This window comes from Vombatus ursinus, unplaced genomic scaffold, assembly GCF_900497805.2.
Source record: "Vombatus ursinus unplaced genomic scaffold, bare-nosed wombat genome assembly UNPS02014839.1, whole genome shotgun sequence".
Classification (NCBI taxonomy): Eukaryota; Metazoa; Chordata; class Mammalia; order Diprotodontia; family Vombatidae; genus Vombatus; species Vombatus ursinus.
In genome coordinates this window covers 1,162,649-1,185,082 of record NW_020954617.1, presented here as the reverse complement: position 1 = coordinate 1,185,082, position 22,434 = coordinate 1,162,649, and the positions used below count along the sequence as shown (strand labels likewise).

The 22,434-nt window shown below is 35.6% G+C and overlaps 1 protein-coding gene and 1 pseudogene across 3 annotated transcripts in view; one reads left to right on the top strand and one right to left on the bottom strand.

Annotated features, from left to right (window-relative positions):
- The window catches only part of POT1 (protection of telomeres 1), a 102,369-nt gene extending 88,391 nt beyond the window's left edge, over nt 1-13,978 (top strand). For all 3 annotated transcript variants that reach the window (XM_027840208.1, XM_027840207.1, XM_027840209.1), the window contains 5 exons: nt 2,762-2,897; nt 6,395-6,483; nt 8,072-8,163; nt 9,831-9,936; nt 13,809-13,978. In XM_027840208.1, coding sequence (XP_027696009.1) covers nt 2,762-2,897; nt 6,395-6,483; nt 8,072-8,163; nt 9,831-9,936; nt 13,809-13,921 — 536 coding nt within the window. In that variant the 3' untranslated portion in view covers nt 13,922-13,978. The remainder of the gene's footprint in view (nt 1-2,761; nt 2,898-6,394; nt 6,484-8,071; nt 8,164-9,830; nt 9,937-13,808) is intronic.
- On the bottom strand, nt 11,096-12,387 carry LOC114026443 (annotated as a pseudogene).
- Nucleotides 13,979-22,434: the final 8,456 nt, after the last annotated feature.

Here is a 22,434-nt window from a genome sequence, read left to right as displayed (position 1 = left end):
TGTGATATAAGTACTATTTTTATTCTCATTTTACAGATGGGAAAACTGAAATCCTAAACTATGATTGTATCCATATAAGGAACTTCTGGAGTAGAAACTCCTTCCATCAGTGCAGATCAGCAATTTATTTGTAACTTAAATTATTATCTAGGACAGTTGTGTCAGACTCATAGAAATGAATCCCTGCAGGCACATACTGACTTAGAAAACCTCAAATTTTAATATTATTTATGCTGTTACATTTTTATTTATTTCATTAAACATTTCCCAGTTACATTTTAGCCACACTTGGGAGTATTACAGGCCTTTAACAGCTAGTGTGTTTCAGAAGTAAAATGTAAAGCTAGTTTTTTCTTATTCCAAGGCCAACTCTATCCACTATATCAAGATGCTCCTTATCTTTATTATGATGAATGGTTATCCAGGAGATATAGTTCCAGAAGTATTTTTGGAATGTAGATATCTATAGTAGCATTTCTTGAAAATCACATTGAAGGGTAGGGACTGATTTACTGTAGTCATTGTTGTAATGGAAAGGAAGTTAACTTTGCTATATTTCATTTCAGTGTTTTTCCATGTATCTTCTATAGAAAATCCATCCAGTATGTTGCAGGTCAAGGTCTTTTTATACTTTGACAATACCGAGGAAGTATTGGCCAGTTTATCTGTTTTCCTACACTCTTACCATTCTATCTCTTGTTATGATCAAAAATTTTTCAGTGATTTAGCTTATTCTATCTCTTGAACATAGATTGCCTGTGCTAGAAGATAGGTTTTTCTACTAAGATAAAAATGTCAAAAATATAAGATTTCTGCACTGTAATTTCTCACCATCTAATGGGAAGGTTAAGATTCCCTGCATATCTTATACTACTGAAGATTATATTGTATCTACTACCAGCCTGAACTACCCTACCTTCCCCATAGTACCAGTTGACTGTCAAACACTGAGCCTTTATTCTGAACAAAATGATGAGTGGCACACACAGCAGTTTCCTAATGTTATGGCTAGCTTCCCAGGGTTCCATAGAATCCTGCTGACAATGTCAATAATGTTTCAGTGCCAATAACAGACCTAGTAGTAAACAGTGGACAAACATGGGTCTTTGCAGCATTAAATGAAAAAATGTTGCTCTCAATCGAAGGGCAGAACTATTGACTGGCAAAAAAAAAAAAAAACTTTAAAATACAAGTTTATATGACTGTAGGATTAGATCTCTAAATTATGAATTTGGATAATTAGGTTTGAAAAGGATTAAATAAAAATTGGGAGAATTTTTGTAGTAGTAGTAATAGTAGTAAAGTAGTATTTATGTAGAGCTTTAAGGTTTTCAAAACACTTAAATACATAATCTTATTTCCTCACAATAACACTTAGGGTAAGTACTATTAGTATTTATCCCATATTACAGGTAAGCAAATGGCAGCTCAGAAAAGGTGTCTTGCCCAATGTCAAACATCTAGCAAGTTCCAGAGGTAGGATTTGAACCCATGTTTCCTCATTCCAGCTCTAGGATTAAGCCACATTGTTAGAAGAACAAGAGTGGAAGAAACATTAATCTATTAAAATTAATTGTAATATTCTTAAAGATTTAAAAAATTCCCCCTTTGACCCAGCAATAGCACTTCTAGGGCTATATCCCAGAGAGCTCATACAAATGGGAAAAGGACCCGCATGTACAAAAATGTTTATAACAGCTCTTTTTGTGGTGGCAATTGTGGAAATTGAGAGGATGCCCATCAATTGGGGAATGGCTGAACAGGGTGTGGTATATGAATGTAATGGAATACTATTATGCTCTAAGAAATGACGATCAAGAAGACTTCAGAAAAACCTGGAAAGACTTGTGTAGACTGATACTGAGTGAAGTGAGCAGAACCAGGAGAACGTTGTACACAGTAACAGCCAAGTTGTGTGATGACTAATATTGATAGACAGCCTTTCTCAGCAATGCAAGGATCTAAGACATCTCCAAAGGCCTCATGATGGAAAATGCTATCTACATCCAAAGAAAGAACTATGGAGTTTGAATGCAGATCGAAGCATACTATTTGCTATTTTTTTTTTCTTCTGTTGTGTTTTGTTTCCTCTTTCTGGTGGTTACTCCTATTGGTTCTAATTCTTCCTTACAACATCACTAATGTGAAAATAAGTTTAATAGGAATGTATATCTATAGCCTGTATCAGATTGTGCCCTGTCTTGGGGAGGAAAGTGGGGAGAGAGGGGGAGAAAAATTAAAAACTCAAAGGCTTATGGAAGTGATTGTTGATAAATCAAAATAAATTAATAAAAAAAGTAAAAAAAAAAAAAGATTTAAAAAATTCCTTGGGCTACTTCTGACTCTTTATGCTTTAATGATTAGCAGATAGAAAAATGTAATTTCATTTTTTTGCATAGTAGAACATGTAATTTTATCATTTAATAAAAATGATTACTGTTATAACAAATGGTACTCAATTTTAGAATTGTTTATAATAATATGATAAAACTTCATATACAGATGACTCATTTCAAGTTTCATATAATTGCTAAGATAAATTATTCTGAATGGCTCAGTGTTGTTGCCCTGATTGCCGTTTTTGCTCTTTAGCCTTAATTCATGTATTAAGTTAAAATATTGCAATACTTTTCCTGTCTTATATTCAATTGCATGTGCTAATTCTATAACTATGAAAAGAAATGGAAAAACCTTATGTAGTAAACAAAACAAAGTAATTTTATTATACTGTTTCTAAGAAATCACTTTTTGCTTTTAATAGGAGGATTACTGAGTGAAATTTATCAGCTCTCAAAAAAGTTTAAAGGTGTTATTCCTGTGAAATCCAGCCAAGAAGACCTCATTGTCCTAGATCTGGCAGTACCATTCCTCATACAAGGAAAAACATGGCATTATGGGTATGTTTACAAACTCTAAAATTATGTGTAATTAAAAGCCAAATAAATATAATTTTTAATTTAGTGACTCATGTCTCTGTTACATAAAATAAGGTCCTTTTCTTTTTTTTTTTTCTTTTGCAAGGCCAATTGGGAGTTAAGTGACTTGCCCAGGGTCACATAACTAATAAGTGTCAAATGTCTGGTCTGAGACTGGATTTGAACTCAGGTCCTTCTGACTCCAGGGCCAGTGCTCTATCCACTGTGCCACATAGCTGCCCCTTCCTTTCCTTTTTAAGATAATGATTTTAAAATCAATTTGTCTGTCTGTCTTTATCTCTCTGTCTGTCTGTTTGTCTGTCTGTCTGTCTAGCTACCTACCTACATACCTACCAACCTAAGACTGCATCTCCTTCTCTTGCCCAGGCTGGAAGTACAACAGCCACACATGGGACTGATTCCAACACTGTTCAGCCTCACCCTTCTCCATTTTTCTGGGATACTGCATATCACCCCTAGTTAGCCTGGTGGTCCTCTGTTCCTGGGAACTTACTACATTGGCACTAGATTTAGCACAAATGGTTTCAGCCCTGCTGAAGCTCAGAACTCCTGAACTCAAGGGATTCATCAGCCTCAGCCTTCCCCAGTAGCAGTCTGAGATTACAAGCATACACCACCATATCCATCCATGTTTAATTTATATACAGGTACATGAATTGCAAGGATCACATGATATAATGCAGAACACTTATAAATCAGTACCAAAGTACTGTTATGATGCTTTAATTTGATTAAAAAGCACTTTGTTTGCAGGGCAGCTAGGTGGCGCAGGGGGTAGAGCACTGGCCCTGAAGTCAGGAGGACCTGAGTTCAAATTCGGCCTCAGACCAAACACATGACACTTACTAGCTGTGTGACCCTGGGCAAGTCACATAACCCCAATCGCCCCCCCCCGCCAAAAAAAGCATTTTGTTTGCAAATTCAAGGAGTGAAATTTCCAGTTTAATTTCTGCTTAGGTAGAAAATACCTTTAGATTCAGAAATATATTTCTGGACCTCTGGTACTTGTTTAGTTTTTTTAAGAATTACAGGTTGTGAACAATTATCATTTTCATTCTATATTATCTCATTATACTTTTTATTTAGATCACTGGCATTAGATTTTTGCATATTTATAGAAGTTTATTATTCTGTGATAACTAGAAAGCTTTGATTTATTTGAATATATTCAGTGGTTTGGAAATCTCTAATTTATTCTTTGGTTTTATACTCACATTTATAAATCTGTTCAAGAAATATAATTCCCAAAAAGAAAATTTTAATTTATTTATAAAGGTAGTTGGTTTAGATCCCTGAGACCTTGGCTTACTTATTTATAAAAAGAGGGAGCTGAATCATATGATCTCTAAGGCACTTGCTGTAATGTTTTGTAATTCTAACACTTTCTTGATAATGTAAGAGAGCCTCCATAGATAACATAAATTTTTAAAATTTTTTTTTTCAATTAAGCATTTTTTTCTCTTTAACTCCCCCAGGGTGGGGTGGGGGGGGAGAGGAACACTTGTGAAAAATATACATAGTCAAGCAAAACGTTTTCCCACATTAGCCCAGAAATGTTAGATTCTCCATATTAAGTCCATAACCTCTCTTGTTAGGAGATAGGTAGCATTCTTCTTCACTGGTCTTCTGGCATCATGGTTAGTCATTGCATTGATCAGAGTTCTTAAGTCTTTCAAAGTTGTTCATTTTCACCATGTTCTTGTAATAGTTTAAATTGTTCTCCATGTTCTGTTCACTGCACTTTGCATCAGTTCACATAAATCTTCCCAGTTTTCTCTGAAAATTCCCTTCATCATTTAGTCTAGTACAAAAGCCACCAAAGTGATTTTTCTAAAGTGCAGGTCTGACCATGTCATCTCCCTTCTCATAAACTCCATTGGCACCCTATCACCCAATCAAATACAAAATCCTCTGTTTGACATTCAAAGTCCTTCTTAACCTGCTCCCTCCTACCTTTCCAGACTTTTTACACCTTATTCCTCACCACACATTCTTCAGTGTGGTGGTGCTGGCCTCCTGACTGTTCCATGAACAGGACTGTTGCATTTTTCCACTCCAGGCATTTTCTTTGGCCATCCCCCATGCCTGGAACCCTCTCCTTTTTTTTGTCTTTTTAATCTCTGCCTCCTGGCTTCCTTTAGATACCAGCTAAAATCCCATCTTCTACAAGAAGCCTTTCTAAACTCCTCTTGATTTTAGTACTTTTCCATTTTTTATTGTTTCCTGTCCTGTGTATTGCTTGTTTGTGCATATTTGTTTTATTTGTTTCCCTCACTGGATCGTGAGCTCCTCAGGCAGGTACTGTCTTTTGCCTCTTTTTTATGTCTCAGGCACTTGGTATAGTTCCGAGCACGTAGTATATGCTTAATAGATGTCTATTGACTGACTGACAGTAGTATTCCATTGTATTTTTATACCAGTTTGAATTAGCACCTCAAGTGTGAGGGCCTGCCCAGGCCTTTTCAGGGCTGCTTATCCATGTTTGGTGTCCACTTGATTCACCCAACTCTCACCTCTGTCTCCAAGAAGCTGTAGTATGTATAGCAGCCACACCCCAGTAAAATTGTGTCTAGGTTGGGAAGATATCTTCCCCAATTGGGCATATGAAGACTTCCCCCAGTGGACTGGGTGGATGAGAACAATTTGTTCCAAAAACTGCGAAAGTGGCTGAAGCAGGCACTGGGGCACTTAGAGCTTGGTCGTGCACTGGATCCTAGGCCATTGCCAGTTGTCTTAACATTTGTCTTGCCGCTGAACTTCTGTGACTCCAGAAGAGAGAAGCTGATGACTTTGTGCAACTCTGCCTCATTTAGATACAATTCACGTGCAAGTCAAGACATCACCCTGTGATGTCATTGGTCCTCTTCAAAAGGAAGGATGAACAGCCCCAGCTTATTCAACCATTCCCCATTCAATAGGTATCTCCTGAGTTTCTGATTATTTTCTACCATAAAAAGAGCTACAGTAAATATTTTTGTATATATGAGGCCTTTTCTTCTTTCTTGAATCCTTCTTGGTTGTAGTCCTACAAGTGGTATCTCTGGGTCAAATCTTCATAGCCAATGTTCCAACATAATCTAAATAGGTATTAACGATAAGGCTGATGGCCTAGAAAAAACTTCAACAGAAATACAGACCTCTGGAAGAGGGATGGATTTGAGAAGAAAAACTGAATTCAGTTTTTTTCATGTAAAATTTTGGGTGCCAGTGGAACATCCAGCTATAGATACTCTGCAGGCATTTGATGATATAGGACTGGAGCTCAAGATAGAGTTGAGATCCAGATACAGTTATTCATTTGTCATATCTCTATCACAAATTACAAAGTCTGAGAGGGTAGAGATTATGTAATAATCTTTGCCTCTCCCCCAGTACCTATCATAATACATTGCTCATAGTGAGTGCACAATCTTGAAATTTTGACTATTTACTAATTAGAATTTTATTTTCCACATCAGGTGCAAGCAGTGTTCTAAATTGAAGACAATGCAGAATCTGAATTCTCTTGTTAAAGAAGCATCGTGGACACCTGTTTGCATTGCCGAAGGTTAGGTAGTATTTCTTAGCCTGTAATTGTAACTGTCAAAGTACAGCAATATTAATAATACCTGATTCATTAGGACTTCACTGTTTGTGATCTTTGGGAAAGTGAGTGTAGGTTCTCTTTGCTTAACGAACTCTTTCTTCATAGTGTTAATCATAGAGAAATCAAGATTGTAGTGGGATTACATAAAGCACTTGAGGACAAATTTTTCAAACATTTTTGGTCAATTTATTTTTTTGGAAATCTAAGTGTGGGACTTTGAATTTCCTCTTCTTCCAGATGTTGAGAGCTCTATGAATACTGATTTTAGTCCTTATACTAACTATCCCTGCCGACTTTGTGTCTTCTGCAGCCCATGTACAGACTTTTCACTAATTCACATCGGTATTCCTAGAACCTAGCAAAATACCTTGCTCATTGTCAGTGCAATGGGCAAATAAATATTTTTTAAATATGATGGTTTTCTTCACCATTTTTCATTTACTTTAAATTTGATTTTTTGAGGCTTTTTACAGTCCCCAGAAATATAAAATTTATTAATTCTATAAACATTCATTGTGAATAATAAATGTCTTCTACTGAATGAATCTCCTGTGTCTAAGAACTACATAAAATCTTAATTATAATTTATAGTACTCTTGGCAGTACAGGTTCTGTCATATTTTTTTTTCTAACCTTGCCAAATGCCAAAACCCTAGCTTTTGACTTTTTTTTTGCCCATTTACCGATTTTAAACTTTTAAACAAATCATTGATGGTCCAATTTGCCTATATGATAACAAAGAAAATGTACAGGTTTTATAAAATAATAGAACAGTTTGTGCAACATTTTAGATTTGTGCTCCTCATGTTATACAGCAAAGGGAAAAGATAATGTGATAGATTTCACAAATAAAAATATCTTAGTACCTTTTAATTAACGGTTCATGTCCAAGCTAATTTATAACAATATTAATACTTAAATGTTTTAAGAATCCATATTTTCACCAGTGTGGGCACTCCCTCTCCCAATATAGTTTGTAAACCTTCCATGCTTTAGTAAGCCATCTCCATGAGTTTCTGGGACCAAAAAAATTTAATCCTGATGACCAACCCTACAATGATGGATCTCTCTGACCATAACTTAAGTGGTCTAGGTAACAAATACTGTTATTGTATTGCAAAGCCCATACTTGGAAGTCTTTCAAATTTGGTCAGACTTTCCAGAGCTTGTATTCTGTTGCTGCTGCCTTAGAAGATCTAACCAGGTTACCTAAGTCACCTCAAAGCCAGAAAAAAGCATTGAAGAAGGTCCTTAGTGGAAAATACTGAAAACTAGTCAAGTTGCTTGCACAGGATATCAGGCATCACTATTCAATTGTATAGGGATTATTCCAAGATATAACTACTTAAAAAGCAAGTGCTGACTTTAAAATAGCATTAAGGAGGCAGGAATAAGTATACTTATTTTTTTATATCAACATACAAATTAGCCTTGGTTGTATAATGTCTTTTATTTTGTTGTTATTGAACTATTATAGTTAACCTTTGCCTCATCTTGATATAGTAAATAATGAATACATAAAATTTAACCATTTTTTTTCCCTCACTAGCACTGGGCATTGTACCACTCCAGTATGTTTTTGTTATGACATTTACTCTTGATGATGGAACAGGAACCCTGAAAGTATACTTAATGGACTGTGTAAGTAACAGATCTTGTGAAGTCTTAGTTAATCAGAATATGTTTACTAAGATTGGCTATGTTTTCCCCGCTCTTCTCTCCTCTCGTCCCTTTATTTTCCTTATCATTCACTTCCTGACTCCCTCCTCTCTGATTATGGTTTCCTTGGGGGCTGAATCTCAAAGCATCTCAGCTTCTTCCCACACTGGGCAATTCACAGTTCACCATCTAGGCCTCTGCCCCAAGTGACTTTTGGATGGTCAAAATTGGCCCCAACTGGGTGCTGTACTCCTTTCTTCAGGCTTGGTGAAATGCTATACAGCCACTCATATGGCTGAGTCATTGGGAGTTTCTGATTTGTTGTTTTTTTTTTTTTAATTGTTTGGGTTCTAGAAGAACTGGACCATGGACACTATTAAATTTGCTTTATCCTTGGCACATAATTTCTTGTTTTGGAGAGGTTTGAGAGGTTGTAGGGATTGGAGAAAATGTCTAATCTGCCATCTTGTTCATGTGATCTGGAAAAGCCCATTTTTCTCATTCTTATATAAAATTAATAAGCTTAAAAGCATTGGTTAATGAAAATTTGTAAATGTCAGCTGTTAGTGAAAATGTTACAGAAAGAGGGAAAGGGTGGAAGATATGGGGAATGACCATCACTTCTCTTACCACCACATAGGATATCAGTGTTCCTGTATAGGAACAGTTTACCCCAACTATGAGTGAAGAACCTAATTGCAAAATGGTCATAATCTACTACATATTCACTGTAGCTGGCATTTCACTTACCTAATTAAAATATAAGAAGAGTCTTTTTGGTTTGGTGTCTGAGACTGCATGGAGACTTGAGTGCAAGGTCCATCTTTGTCACATGTTGGCTTTGTTACCCTGGGCAAATCACTTAAACTTTTTTTTTTTTTTTTCGTGAGACAATTGGAGTTAAGTGACTTGCCCAGGGTCACACAGCTAGTAAGTATCAAGTGTCTGAGCTCAGATTTGTATGCAGGTCCTCCTGACTGCAAGGCTGGAGCTCTATCCAGTGCGCCACCTAGCTGCCCCCACTTAAAACTTTTAATGACCCAGACAATTGTCTAATTCCATAGATTGCAGAATGGGAGCTCACCTGCATTGGTAGAGGGAGTGTCATCACTGGGTCCTCCTTATACAATGTATTTTAGGTTCAGTTGATAAAAATGAGAGAGTAAGATGCCACATTACTAGTTCCTAGAGTTTAGGAGTATCAGGAGAGAATTCTGGAGGAGAATAAAGGGAAGAGCTCTCTTTTCTACTAAACTACAACAACCACAATAATGTAATAATACAGTGTATTGTACAATTCTAATAATTGTTGAATCTTTCTTATACAAAAGTTCTTATATAAGCAAGACTTGAAGACATTAAAGTTTTCCAATTGAGGTGAATGTTTCTGAATCCCAGAAAGAATTTGTAAAGAAATTCAGGTGTTCTGTGATTGTTACAAGTTTAATAGTCACATCTTAAAATAGTAAGTCAGAGTTTGAATTTATCCTGTCATTAATTTTAAATGTATAGATTATTTTTTAAATGATATGCCCTAAAGTGCTTTAGGCAATTTGAAAATGTTAAAATGTCTGTATTAACTACAGAAAGTGAATGTAGAATGAGTGTTTCCTAATGTTCTGGTATAAACCTTTCTCATCTTTCTTCAGGAAAAATTTTTTCAAATTCCTGCATCAGAGATTCTGAACAGTGATGACCTTCAGAAAAATATGGAAATGATCATGTACATGCTTTGTCCGCCAGGAAAAAAAATTGGTAGGCAATTGTATTTTCAGAATTTCACCTCATCTTTTCCAAATGATGCTTATTTATAACCTATGGCTGGAGATAAAATGTACAAATCTTAACTCATATAATTTTTCCTTGCTTTTATAAAGTTGTATCTTTATTTCATAAAGATGTGTTGTTGTAATGTATAATCAGTTATTAATTTGAGGGGTTTTAGCAGTCCCTCTCCAAAATACACCTATCTTAACTATAAATTTAATCTGAGTTAAAAGTGCCCTCCAAAACTATCTTGGACTTCCAAGTTCAACTGAACAAACATTTACCAAGCACCTCTTGTGTGCAAGGCTCTATCCCAATTGCTAGGGCTGCAGAGACAGAATATGACCCCATCCCTCTCTTTAGTGGCTTTGCCCTCAAGGTGTAAAAGAAAGATTTTCTCCAAGTGGAAAAAACTGAAGGATTTGACACTTGAGCAAGACTCAAGTTTTGTGTTAATTTTCTTTCCTGAAGACCCATTTAAAATAAAAAGTACAGCTCTGATATTTATATCAGTCAGTCAGTGAACACTAATTACTGGCTCTTGTGTTCCAAGTGCTATATTAGGCTCTAGAGATACAAAGACCCTGCTCTCAGAGCTTGTGTTCTATCAGGGGAATGAATCTATCATATGGGGGAAAAAACCATTCTTTTTATTATAATTTTAAAAAATAATCCTTAAGTTTTTGTGAAAGGATCATAGTGTGATTTTGTGCATGAAGCGGTGGACTTAGAGCCAGGAATACCTGGGTTCAAATCGTACTTCAGATATTTACTAGCTGGGTGACCCTGGGCAAATCACTTAATCTCTCTGGGCCTCAATTTCCTCATCTGTAAAGTGAAGCAATTGAACTTGATGTCCTTTAAGGTTCCTTCCAGCTCTAAGCTTAAGATCATCCACAAATAGCATTGAATGCAAACTTATTGCCAATTATCACACATCTTCATCATGCTTTTGCAGCTATCTATGGATCAAAAGTAGTTTATAAATTTTTTGAAACCATAGAAGAGATATTTTTAAGAGGAAAAAAAAAGATAGCCTTTAATTTAAATACAAGTATCACATAAAATTTCTCAATTAAGAAGCCATTGAAGGTGTTTCACAGCAGAATGTATAGAAATCTTCAAATTTCCTGTCCAGAAAGGTCAATTATTTTGCTTGGGCAAGTCGTTCTCTTATCCTTCTGTAGTCTGAAACAAGTTGCTGGAAGCTTTCCTCTAACTATTTGTTGCATGCTTAGGTCTTTTTGGTTCATCATGTTTGTCAGCTCTTCAGGTTCTTCTCATTTTGGCAAGATTTCTGCTTTTTCTTATATGGACCAATTAACCTCCTTTTTATGTCCAGTCTATAGCCTCTGGATTGTTCAGCATCACTCATGTCAGTCACATGTAATTGGAGAATTTCATAAACTCGTGTAGCACATTACTTGTTTATTTTGAACTTCTGTTGTGCCTCTGTCACCATATCTTGACTGAATTCTTGCATTAACTTGTCTGGTGAAAAGCAGGGCAGATCTTGGCAAAGCTTCACAAGTACAAAATCTCTTAGTTTCACATAGTTTTCAGATGGATCTTCAGCTGTAATATTAAGAACTATAGGAGAAGAAATGTAATGTTGATGAACTATTTCAAAAAGTTGGGCCCCATGGCCTTCACATTGAAATGGAGGCAATATCAACATCTAGCTTACACATGACCGGGTTTTGTCTGGGTACACATAGTAATTATAGACTGTCATGTAACCTACAGTCAGAAAGAGTGTAGCACCATCCTTAATCTCAAATACTAGAAAGTCGTTCCATCTTTCATCATACACATCAATAAAACTAGCAGTTTCAATAAATCACGTCAAAAAGGTCTGAAGCCTTTCATGATATTCTCGAAAGCCTGTACATGTCATGTCAGCCTTGTATATTTTGCAGGTAATGTTTTCTTCTGCTTCCTTATTTAACTGAGTACCTGTGGAGTAATGTTCCAAAGGTCTTAAAATTAGCTTCCTTTTCCAACAATGAAATAAAATCATGTGTGTTTGTACAAAATACTGGAGGAATGATTTCTCCCATTTTGCTCTCAACATCATCTGCCTCTACACTGTTGAAATTCTCGCTAACTTTAGACCATACTCAATTCAGAACAGTGTTGACAGGTTACCAGCATTATAGTAGAAAATAATCTTAAGATCCTTGTAACTGAAGACAGTTTTATCATCACCAAATATTTGATGGCTGTTCTCAGGATTAAAAGTTGTGCTGTCATTGTCAAGATCTTCAGCAAAGTGAATTAATTTAAGTTGAATTGCTTCATTGGTGTTGCATTTGTACTCTGCCAGCTTCTTTTCCATAGCACTCTTGTATTCCACTAAAAATTTTTCCACTGCGTCAAATCCCACCATTTCCGTGCAGCAGGCTGAAGTGGCCAAGGAAAACAAATAGAAGAGATGTTTCATAGGGTCCACAAGGCAATTACTGAATTACATCTTGAAACCTATAATGTATATAAAATACTTTGCAAACTTTAAAGTGATATACAAATGTGAGTAAAATCAGTAGTACTACATGGAGGATTGGAGCCCAGTTTATCTCCAATAAAACATAAATTTGGGTTATGTGTGCTCATTGTTAAATAATCAACAATCACTGTGCCAGTCATAGCTCCCAAGATTCTTTCAAACTTGATGTTTAAGAATACTTAAAGACTTTCTTGTAAATTATATAAGTTTATTTTATGGGATCATAGATTTAGAGCTGGTTATCGAGGTTATCAAGTCTAACTCTTCATTTTATGGTGAGGAAATTGAGTGCCGGAAATAAAGTGCCTTACCCAGAGTCACATAGCTAGTAAGTATCTGAGGCAGGATATGAACCCAGCCCTTTCAGACTCCAGATCCAATACTCTGTTACAGCCTCTCAAAGCAAAGTAAGTCAAATGTAGTGGTGGGGGTGACAATGTTAATGAAGTAACAGTAACCCACAGCTCTTGAGCCAACTTTGCTTACAATCAGAACTTGAAAATAATCTTCACCAGCTGTTGGCATCTGAAAATTTCATTGTTTTTTATGGGAATTATCTGGATTGTTTTTCCCATATGCCTGGTTCAGGTATACCACCATGCACCACTATACTGACTTCATTCATCTACTAGATCCAGCCGAAGGGAGACTTTCATTTAGATTGACCTGAGGAGAAGTATCCATTGGCAGTCCAAATGATGATGACTGTAATGGAGCTAGGAGAGCAGCAATGCAATAGTGTTGATTAGGAATCATTCATCAAGTGGTCTGCTATGTGCTAGATGTTGGAGATACAAGTACAGAAGTAAAAGTCTCCACCCTTGAGGAACTTATATTCTGAAAGTAGTGATAAAAGTGATAGAATATACTAGTTGAAGATGTAAAAAGTTAATTTCTGGCAGTTAGCTCTGGGTAATGGCTACTACCTCCCCAATGAAAACATTTTAGTCTTCTAGTTAGTCTTTAGTTTAGTCTTTCTTTTATAAAAAAGAAAAATGAGTACATTACTTGATGTCTTCAAAATCATTACATGTAGGGCCAGCTAGGTGGCACAGTGGATAGAGTACTGGCCCTGAAGTCAGGAGGACCTGAGTTCAAATCTGCCTCAGACCAAACACTTGACACTTACTAGCTGTGTGCCCCTGGGCAAGTCACTTAACCCCAATTGCCTTAAAAAAAAAATCATTACATGTATTCAGCAACTTTTAAATAAATGAAACTAATTTTTAAAAAACAATTTAAAACTTATTTGATCAGTTGGTTTTATCAGTTTTTCATTTTTTACTATATTTGGCTATGTATTTTGATTTTTTTCTTCTTAGTTTTAATGGTAAACTATTTTTTTTTTTAATAGGAGAATACCCCTGGTTGGAATGCTTTATCAAGTCTTATAATGTCAGAAATGAAGTGGAGCAGGAAATTTGCTATCGGATTTTTGATACTGTGATTGCAGAAGATTTAATCTAATATTTAAGTATATATGTAATATAAATGTATAATAATGTAATATGCCTCTGATATATAACTAACTTCATATAATTATTATAATAAAATATTCTAAAATATTTAGTGACTTTATGAGGTTTTTATTGACATCTTTTATTTTTACATTAATATCATTTCTAAACATATCACTTTCCAGAGAGCCAACCCTTGTATTCTCTAAGATGCTTAAATGTATCTCTTTGATCTCCTGGATTCAGAAGTATTTCAGAAATATGTATCACATTCATCCAAGACCTCGTAACAAAGAATAGAAAATTGAGAAGAAAAGAAAAAACAGGTCAGCAAAACTAACCTATACGTCTGCCAAGTCTGACAATATCTGCAGGGTTCCACATCCATGGTCTCTCACCTCTACGCAGAAGGAAGGGAGGCTTATTTTCTCCTTTGCAGAGAACTTGATCATTATAATTACACAGTGGTCCATTTGTCCAGTTTGTGTTGATGTTGGGTATTTTTTGTTTTTTGTTTTCATTTTCATTGATGGAGTGTACATATTGTTTTCCTGGCTCTTCATACTTTGCATTAATTCATACAAAACTTCCCATGCGTCTCTTCATTCTTTGTATATAATTTCAGCACAGCAATATTCCTTTACATTCACATACCACAGTTTGTTCAGCCGTTCCCCAATGATAGAATCCTAAGAAAATGAGCAGGAGGACTTTAAAGGTCATTGAGTCAAACCTCCTCATTTTATAGAGTTTAAGTGACTTTCCTAGGGTCACACGGCTCATCAATGTCTGAGGCAGAATGCAAACCCAGGTCTTTTTGCCCCCAAGTGCAGTGTTCTGTCTGTGCTGCCACACTGTTAGGAAAAGCGTTGTTATAAATATTTTGGTGTATATGAGACCGTTATGTCTTTCTTTGATCCGACTATCATTGGGGTCCCTGGGTCAAAAATGTAAGGAATTTTAGTTAGTATTTTTACAAGATATTTCACATTTTCATTTTAACTGCTACTGTTTTTAAATTTGTTTTCTATTAGTTACAGTAACAGTTTACATATCATACCTTGCCTGTGAGTCTGACTGGTAAAATGGGTTTATCGTTTAAAAATGCAAACCAACCTGTCAAAATTAAGGACATTTTGAAACTTCCTAAGACTAATTTTAAAAGATGCTGAATGAGAAAATTTAAGGAGTTCATTTTCATTTTATCTGTCATGCCTTCAGATAAGCTATTTGAGGTATGAGCTAAAAAAGAATAATTTGGTGATTGTACTCTTTCCATTTATCTGTCATTGATTTTCTCTTTTTTCTCATAAAACTACTAAGTTGTGCTTCATTACTTGCTTTAATTTCTGTATCAACATTGTCAATGACTTTAGCACAGCTGTGAGAATAGGAAATTTGATTAACTCAAGTTCCTTTGAATGGTAGGGTGTAAGCTCAGTATAGAGTGAATAGTAAATTATGATTTCTTTGTAGAGGAATAACTAAATAAAAGAATTTCTGCTTAAAAAACATGCTACTTTAAATGAACTATTCCCAAACATAATTCTCAGAGTTGCATTTTATGAAAGAATTCTACAATTTTCTCTGCACTGATGGTTGCTGGTTTTAAAGTAAATTCCCTCATTAGATCAGAATTATCTTGAACTCCTTTTTTTCTGCTTATGGTATTTTAAGAGAATATGTTGATTATGTAATTTCTTTGAAAATCTAATAGATTAAATTAGTTTGGAACCAATTCATGTCTGCTTTCCTCTTTTCTATAGTATTATTTAATGATAAATTAATTCAGTAATGATAAATTAATTCAGTTTCCAGGGAAATCAACCATTAGGCATATCCTTCCCAAGATGGAAAATTGTATAAAATTTTACCTTCTATTTCACAGTATCTTTCAAAATTAGAATCAGAAATATTCATCATATATTGAAATATACATTCATGAAATATACATTTAATATATTATAGTTTGTTCAGCCCTTACAACATTGCAGAAGTAGGTGCTATTGTTAACCACATTTTACAGCTGAGGAAATAGTTTCAGAGAGACTAAGTGATGTGGTAGAGGACTAAATAAAAGTGACTCCTTTGATAGAAAATATGTATGTTTCTTACAACTAAAGACTAAAATGTGATTATTATTGACATCTTGCTAATATTTACTACAGCCAGGGAAGCCTATTCATATTGAATATAAATTAAGAGCAATAAATGCACATGTGATTTTAGTGACTTTTCACATAGTAAAGAGAATAAGGGCAAGAAAAAGATAAAAGAAATGGTCTTGGAGATTACTTTGTTTCAGGGTGGGCAGCATATGAATGCTAAGTAATTGCTTTTCCTGCCTTGGATAAGAAGAGCTGGTAAACACCCTGTCAGCAAAAAGATTGGTAATAACTGACTGCATCTTTGCAGATTCCACCCTGACACCACACTTGAGGAATTGCTTCATCATCTTATCTGATAGTTTTTATGTGTTGTGGTGAGTCTTGGCCAGTAGCCACAGTCTCATGTCATGGTTTAAATTAAATTAACCTGTTGTGACACATAAAAGATTAGACCTGAAGATTTGGAAGGAAGGGTGACTCTAGGTCTAGAACTTAAGGCTAGGCATGCTTTCAGTAAGATTCCTTAGAATGGTGCCATAGACTTGGTTGTTGTTTGTCCTTCATTTTCAAAGAAGACCAATGACATCACAAGGTGATATCTTGACTTGCTCATGAATTGGATTTAAGTGAGGCAGAATCGTACAAAGTCACCAGTCACTCACTCACTCAGTCCAGTGGCAAGACAAAGTCAAGACAATGGTTCAGGATGCAGTGGATGATCTTGGCATCTTTGACCAAGCTCTAAGCAGTCCACAGCACCTGCTTCAGCCACCTTCGTGGCCTGGGGAAGTCTTCACATGCTTAGGGTAGACATCCCTCTAACTACCTAACTCACTGATGGGTTTGAGGCCTGTCAGTTACCCTTGACCTGATTTAGCCTATCTGCTGAGCTGATTTCACTGGGATGTGGCTGCTGTGCATACTACAGCTTCCTGGAGCCACAGGTGAGAATTGAGTGAAACAAGTGGACAGCAGAGGGGGATAAACAACCCTGAAAAGGGCTCAGCAAGACCTCACACCAGGTGCCAGTCCTCCTGAACACCCCATAAGCCTCTGTTAGAGGACTCAATATTTAGAAGCACAACCGTGACTTTTCAGTACAATGTACTTTGCCTTCCGCATCTATGTAATAGCAGCTAACGTGGCTTACAAAACATTTAACGTATTACAGTTTGTACAACCGTTACAACATTGCAATAGGTGCTATTATTAACCACATTTTACAGCTGAGGAAATAGTTTCAGAGAGACTAAGTGACATGGTAGAGGACTAAATAAAAGTGACCCCTTTGATAGAAAATAACTGTCAGATAAAGTTGTTAATGACATTTTAAGCAAGGAAATACAGAAAGATGAAAATCTACATAACTATATCTCTGAGGTCTAAATCCTCCTTTTTGGATAAATCTTAGAATTTATCATTTGGATAAATCATTAGGTTGTAGGATCACAGATCTGGAGCCAGAAAGGATCTTAGAGGTCATCTGCTCTGCCTCATTTTGAGGAAACTGAGGCCCATGGAGTTTAAGTCTTAACCAAAGGTAAGGTTTGACAGGTACTAAATGGCAGGAGCTGAGCTTCAAACCCAAACCCTCTAACTCAATATCCCTTTTTGTTCTTCCAAAGATACCTTTGAAAAAGAATCCTATATGGCTGAACTATAAATAATTGTGAGTATAGAAAGTTGCATTCATTTACACAAGTAAAAAATATAGCAAAAACTTTTAAGATATGGAAAATGATTCTTTTTGTAATTTTTTTTTCTTTTTCTTGCAAGGCATTGGATAGGGTAGTTGGCAATAATGGCCCCAGTTCAAAACAGGTGAACTCAACTAGTGCAAAGGTCAGAAAAAACTAAAATTCTTTGTAACTTTATTCTGTCTAAGCAGGGAGATGCCCAACACACTTCTTCAATCAATAGCAAGCCCTAAGTGACTGCAGATAATCAAGTACTGTTTATAATTAGAGACACATTTTTTTCCACTGCCTCATCATGGGATGGAGGTGACCCAGGGCTCACAAAGAAGAGTGTCAGCTCCAGTACAGTCAACCTGGAATCAATTAAACTCACAATCTTTCCTTTTTTGGAAAGATACTTCCCTTTTTTGAAACTCAGGATGGTTTCCTTTTTTTAATCCTGTAGTACTTTTTGGATTATATTCTTCCAGAGATCACTGATAGTTTAGCAATCAAATCAATGAGTTTTTTCAATGCCCTAGGATGTAGTTTGTCAAGTTTCGATAACTTGAACTAATTAAGGGAAATGTCTGAACTCAGTTCTTTATAACTCTGAGATTAGCTAGCAGACTTCATTACACCATGTCGCATCTCCATGTATAGTGTGATCTTATCAGCTCCCATGGATTTCACTACCATCTCTATGCTGATGATTCTCAAATCTATCTTTCCTTCCTCATTCCACTTGCTACCACCATTCTCCACCTACTCACTAGCTGCTCCATCCATTACATGCCTGGTTCCATCCTTCATTAATTTATCTCACATGTTCCCAACCCAAGCTACCACAGCCTACAGTAGCACCTGGGTCATTGAATGGTAGGCACCAATATCTTACTAATCATCCTTTGTTCCCATTAAGACTAAAGCTGCATATATTTGCTTTAATTCATATCATTTCAAAACTCTGTAGAAATTTGGGATACTTTTGGCTGCATCAATCTTTCCCCCATTCTCTCTGACCTGGAACACGGTCTGTTTGATTCTGTATAGAATCAAATGTAGAAGAACCTAGATGACAAGTGGATAAAGTTCTGGGCTTGAAGTCAGGAGGATTTGAATTTAAATCCAGTCTAAGATACCTACTAGCTGTGTGACCCTAAGTAAGTAATTTATCCTCTGTCTGCCTTAGTTTTTTCTATTGTAGAATGGGCATAATAACAGTACCTGTCTCCCAAGGTTGCTGTGATGATCAAGTGAGACAAAATTTGTAAAGTGCTTAGCACAGTGCTTGGCACATAGTAGGGACTTAGTAAATGCTGTTTCCTTCCTATTCAAGTCACTTTAAAAGCAACTATCATATAATGAGTAGTTAAATAGTCTTGGGCTCAGTCACCACTGTTTCTTCCTTAACCTTTAAAGAGCTCATGGTGGGAGAGGGAGTGAGGTTAGTGAGAAGAAATGAGTTGTTGATTAGGTGGGATCCACCTAGTCATTATCATCAGCAGAGGAGTTTGTGGCCATACTTATTTTAGGTAAGTGATTATATGCAAAAAACTTTCATAGTAAATAGCTATAAAAGTGGTTTACTCTGATTTCTAATATAGGCTATGATCTCTACTCTCAGGGGACTGATGACCTAAGTAGGAACAGGAAAAACATGTAAAAACAAATAAAACAGTAATTATACTGACTAGGACTGTTGGACCTGAAATGAAGGCGTGATCTTCCTGGGCTAGGGCAGTTGAGGAAGGTTTGTGGAGGTGAGATGAGCTGTTGTTCATCTTTTGTTCTGGAAGAGGGCCAGTGACATCAGGAGGGTGATGTCTTGACTTGCAAGTGAATTGAATTTAAATGAGGCAGAGCTGTGCAAAGTCACCAGCCTCACTCTCTCCTCCAGAGCATCTGGGTCCAGTGGCAAGACATAGGTCAAGAGGACTGGCCTGGAAGGGGAAGAGAGAAACAGAGAAGACAGACAGACAGAGGGTAGGGAGGGGGTAGAGACAGAAGGACAAAGACAGAAGCATTTCCTATTGAAAGTCTAAGCAAAAATTTAGATAAAGGAGGGAATATTCATGGCTTTGTGGGAAAATTGTCCAGGGAACTGGACTAGGAGTCACAAGGCCTGGCTTCAGATTTTAGTTCTGCCTCATATGAACTATGTGACCTGGGGCAAGTCATGGAATCCTTCTGAGCTTCAGTTTCTTACCATATTAAGAAAGGGGAAGCTGTGTTTCTTGCCTTGACTCTTTCACAGGGTTGTAAGTATTAAATTAATGAAAATTTTTAAGTGTTTTGGAAATGGTGAAGTACTTTAAAAATATATGATCTTTTATTAATAATATGCCAATTAGAAGAAAGCTTTCCTTCAAATGGTAACAACTAGTGAAACAAGGGGAGTTAAGGAATGCACACTATTTTGAGAATAAAAGTCTGTAGTTACTTCCTGAATGTTTTTTTCCCCTTCTCTTGCTTTGAAGTCTGTCATAAAGTTGTATTGGTCCAGAACTTTTATTTTGATTCTTATCCTTGAATCTCTTTTATAAAATATTTGAATATACCTGACTATTTTTTATGCTCTCCCACAGAACTCATTTTCAACCTCTGTATATTCTGTTTATTCACAATTTTGTGAAAGCAGCATTTTCTTGCATCTGGTTTGATGAAAATGTTGACTGACTTTTTTCAGATCATCTACTTTTGAAATATTCCATCAACTTGTCTTACAGGTACTGTTATACTCTTCTTGTGAGCAAATTCAATTTGTTTAGCTCTTGCCCTGAAGCTCTAAGAAGTTCTTTGTTTCTTTTTTATATACCTTCAATGTAATTTTTCCTCCTGTTGGAAACATTATTCCTCAGAAAAATGCCAACTTGTTTGTCCTCTAAATTTAACTACCCAGCAGATTTCTGTCCAAAAATTCTTGTACAAGCCCCTTCAATATTAAAAAAAAATGTTGCCAAATTAATAAGATTTTATGGGATTGTGCTATCAGGTTTCTATTATAATGTATTCATTTCAAAATTACCTTTTACATTGACAATCTCAGAGAACTAAAGAATAAGAATGGATTTTTTGGTAAATTCATTAGATAACTTATAATGCCTGAGATAATCCATTGTGTATAATGGGTATGTGATGGTCTCAAATGAGATAGCATATAAAACACTTTGTAAAACTTTACATATGTTATCTCATCTTAAGGCTCTATATAGATGCTAACTTTAAATAATGATAATGCTAAGTAAATGCATATATAAGAAAAATATACCATATAATACACAGTAAAAGTATTATACATGTAGCATAAATATTATTTATTCCTGTATAATGAGCATTATGAAGAATAATTAAGTAGAACATATAGTCCAGTTAGCATTATTATTGTTATTAATTGTTTGGATGTGAAATTCTAGAGCTTTGACCTAGTTAGAGAAGACTCCACATCCTACAAGTTGCACCTTAAATTAAGAAACCATTGATAATCATCCTCTGTATCATCAAAGCATAGATGAAGAAGATAAAGATTTTAGTACAACATAAGCATTTAAAAGTTAATTCCATATGACAATGAGAAATAGAGCAAAAGCATTTTCTACTAGTAATCCATCATGTAGCACTTCTAAAAACATTTTCAGTTATTTTCTTAATAGCATTTTACAGAAAGAATGACTGCTAAAGAATTTTTAAATTCTCAGTCCACTTAAGGAATATTAGATTCATGAGTGAAATTTATGTTTGAATAAAGTCATAAATATTTCTCAGGTGAGAAAAGAAAGCCAGTCTTAAATAATTTAAATGCCAGGAAGATAATTAACTTTCCTTAACTTTCCAGCTCCTAATTACAAATAATGAAATGAAGGAGAATTCTGTAGGCAACCTTTTATGTGAAAATGGGGATTGTGATAAATGGTGGTTATTTGGGAGGTGAATGCCCAAGTTTTTGCTTGTTTTAATCATGAGAGACTCACACTAAAGTGTAATCTCATTATATAATAGAAAATGAACTCAGTATAATTGGTGTATCTGGTTCTGCCTACTACTAGAAGCACCAGATTCTATGTGCCTGAGTGAATTTAAACCCTCTACACATTTCACCAGGAATTCTTATAGAATTTATTTAAAAATTTTTCCCTTTAAAAAAAATTTAATCATGTACTTAATCCTGGACTTTCATCTTGTACTTTGCATCAACGGATGCAAATATTTCAAGGTGAAAAGGACAGGAAAGAGGCTTTTGTAAGAAATTGTGAGCTTCTGTTGCATGAGTTTTCTTAAAAGCACTTGAACAAGCTGAGAACAGAATCACTCTATGTCTCTTTCTACACTTTTTTTTCCTTCTGTGCATTAAAAAAACAAAAACAAAAACATTTTGTTCATACTCTTGTTTTCTCATGGCCCTCATCTCTCTCCTTTACTCTGAGTAGAAGCTCTTGCTCCCTCTTGACAAAAATATTTGCTCGAACAAAACAAATCAACTTATTGGCCTAGTCTGAGGATGCCTGTCTGATTCTCTAGCTCTAGTCCATCATCACCTCTCAATCAAAAGCTGGGATACATGTACCAATATTATAAAAAATGACAGATTTTTTAGCTTATGAGTGGTCGGTCAGTACTTTAGTCAGAGTTTTGAGATCTTTAGAATTACTTTCCATCATATTATTATTATTATGGTCATCATATAGGATCTAGCTCTACTCATTTCACTCTGCTCCAATTTTAAATTACCAGTTTTGCTC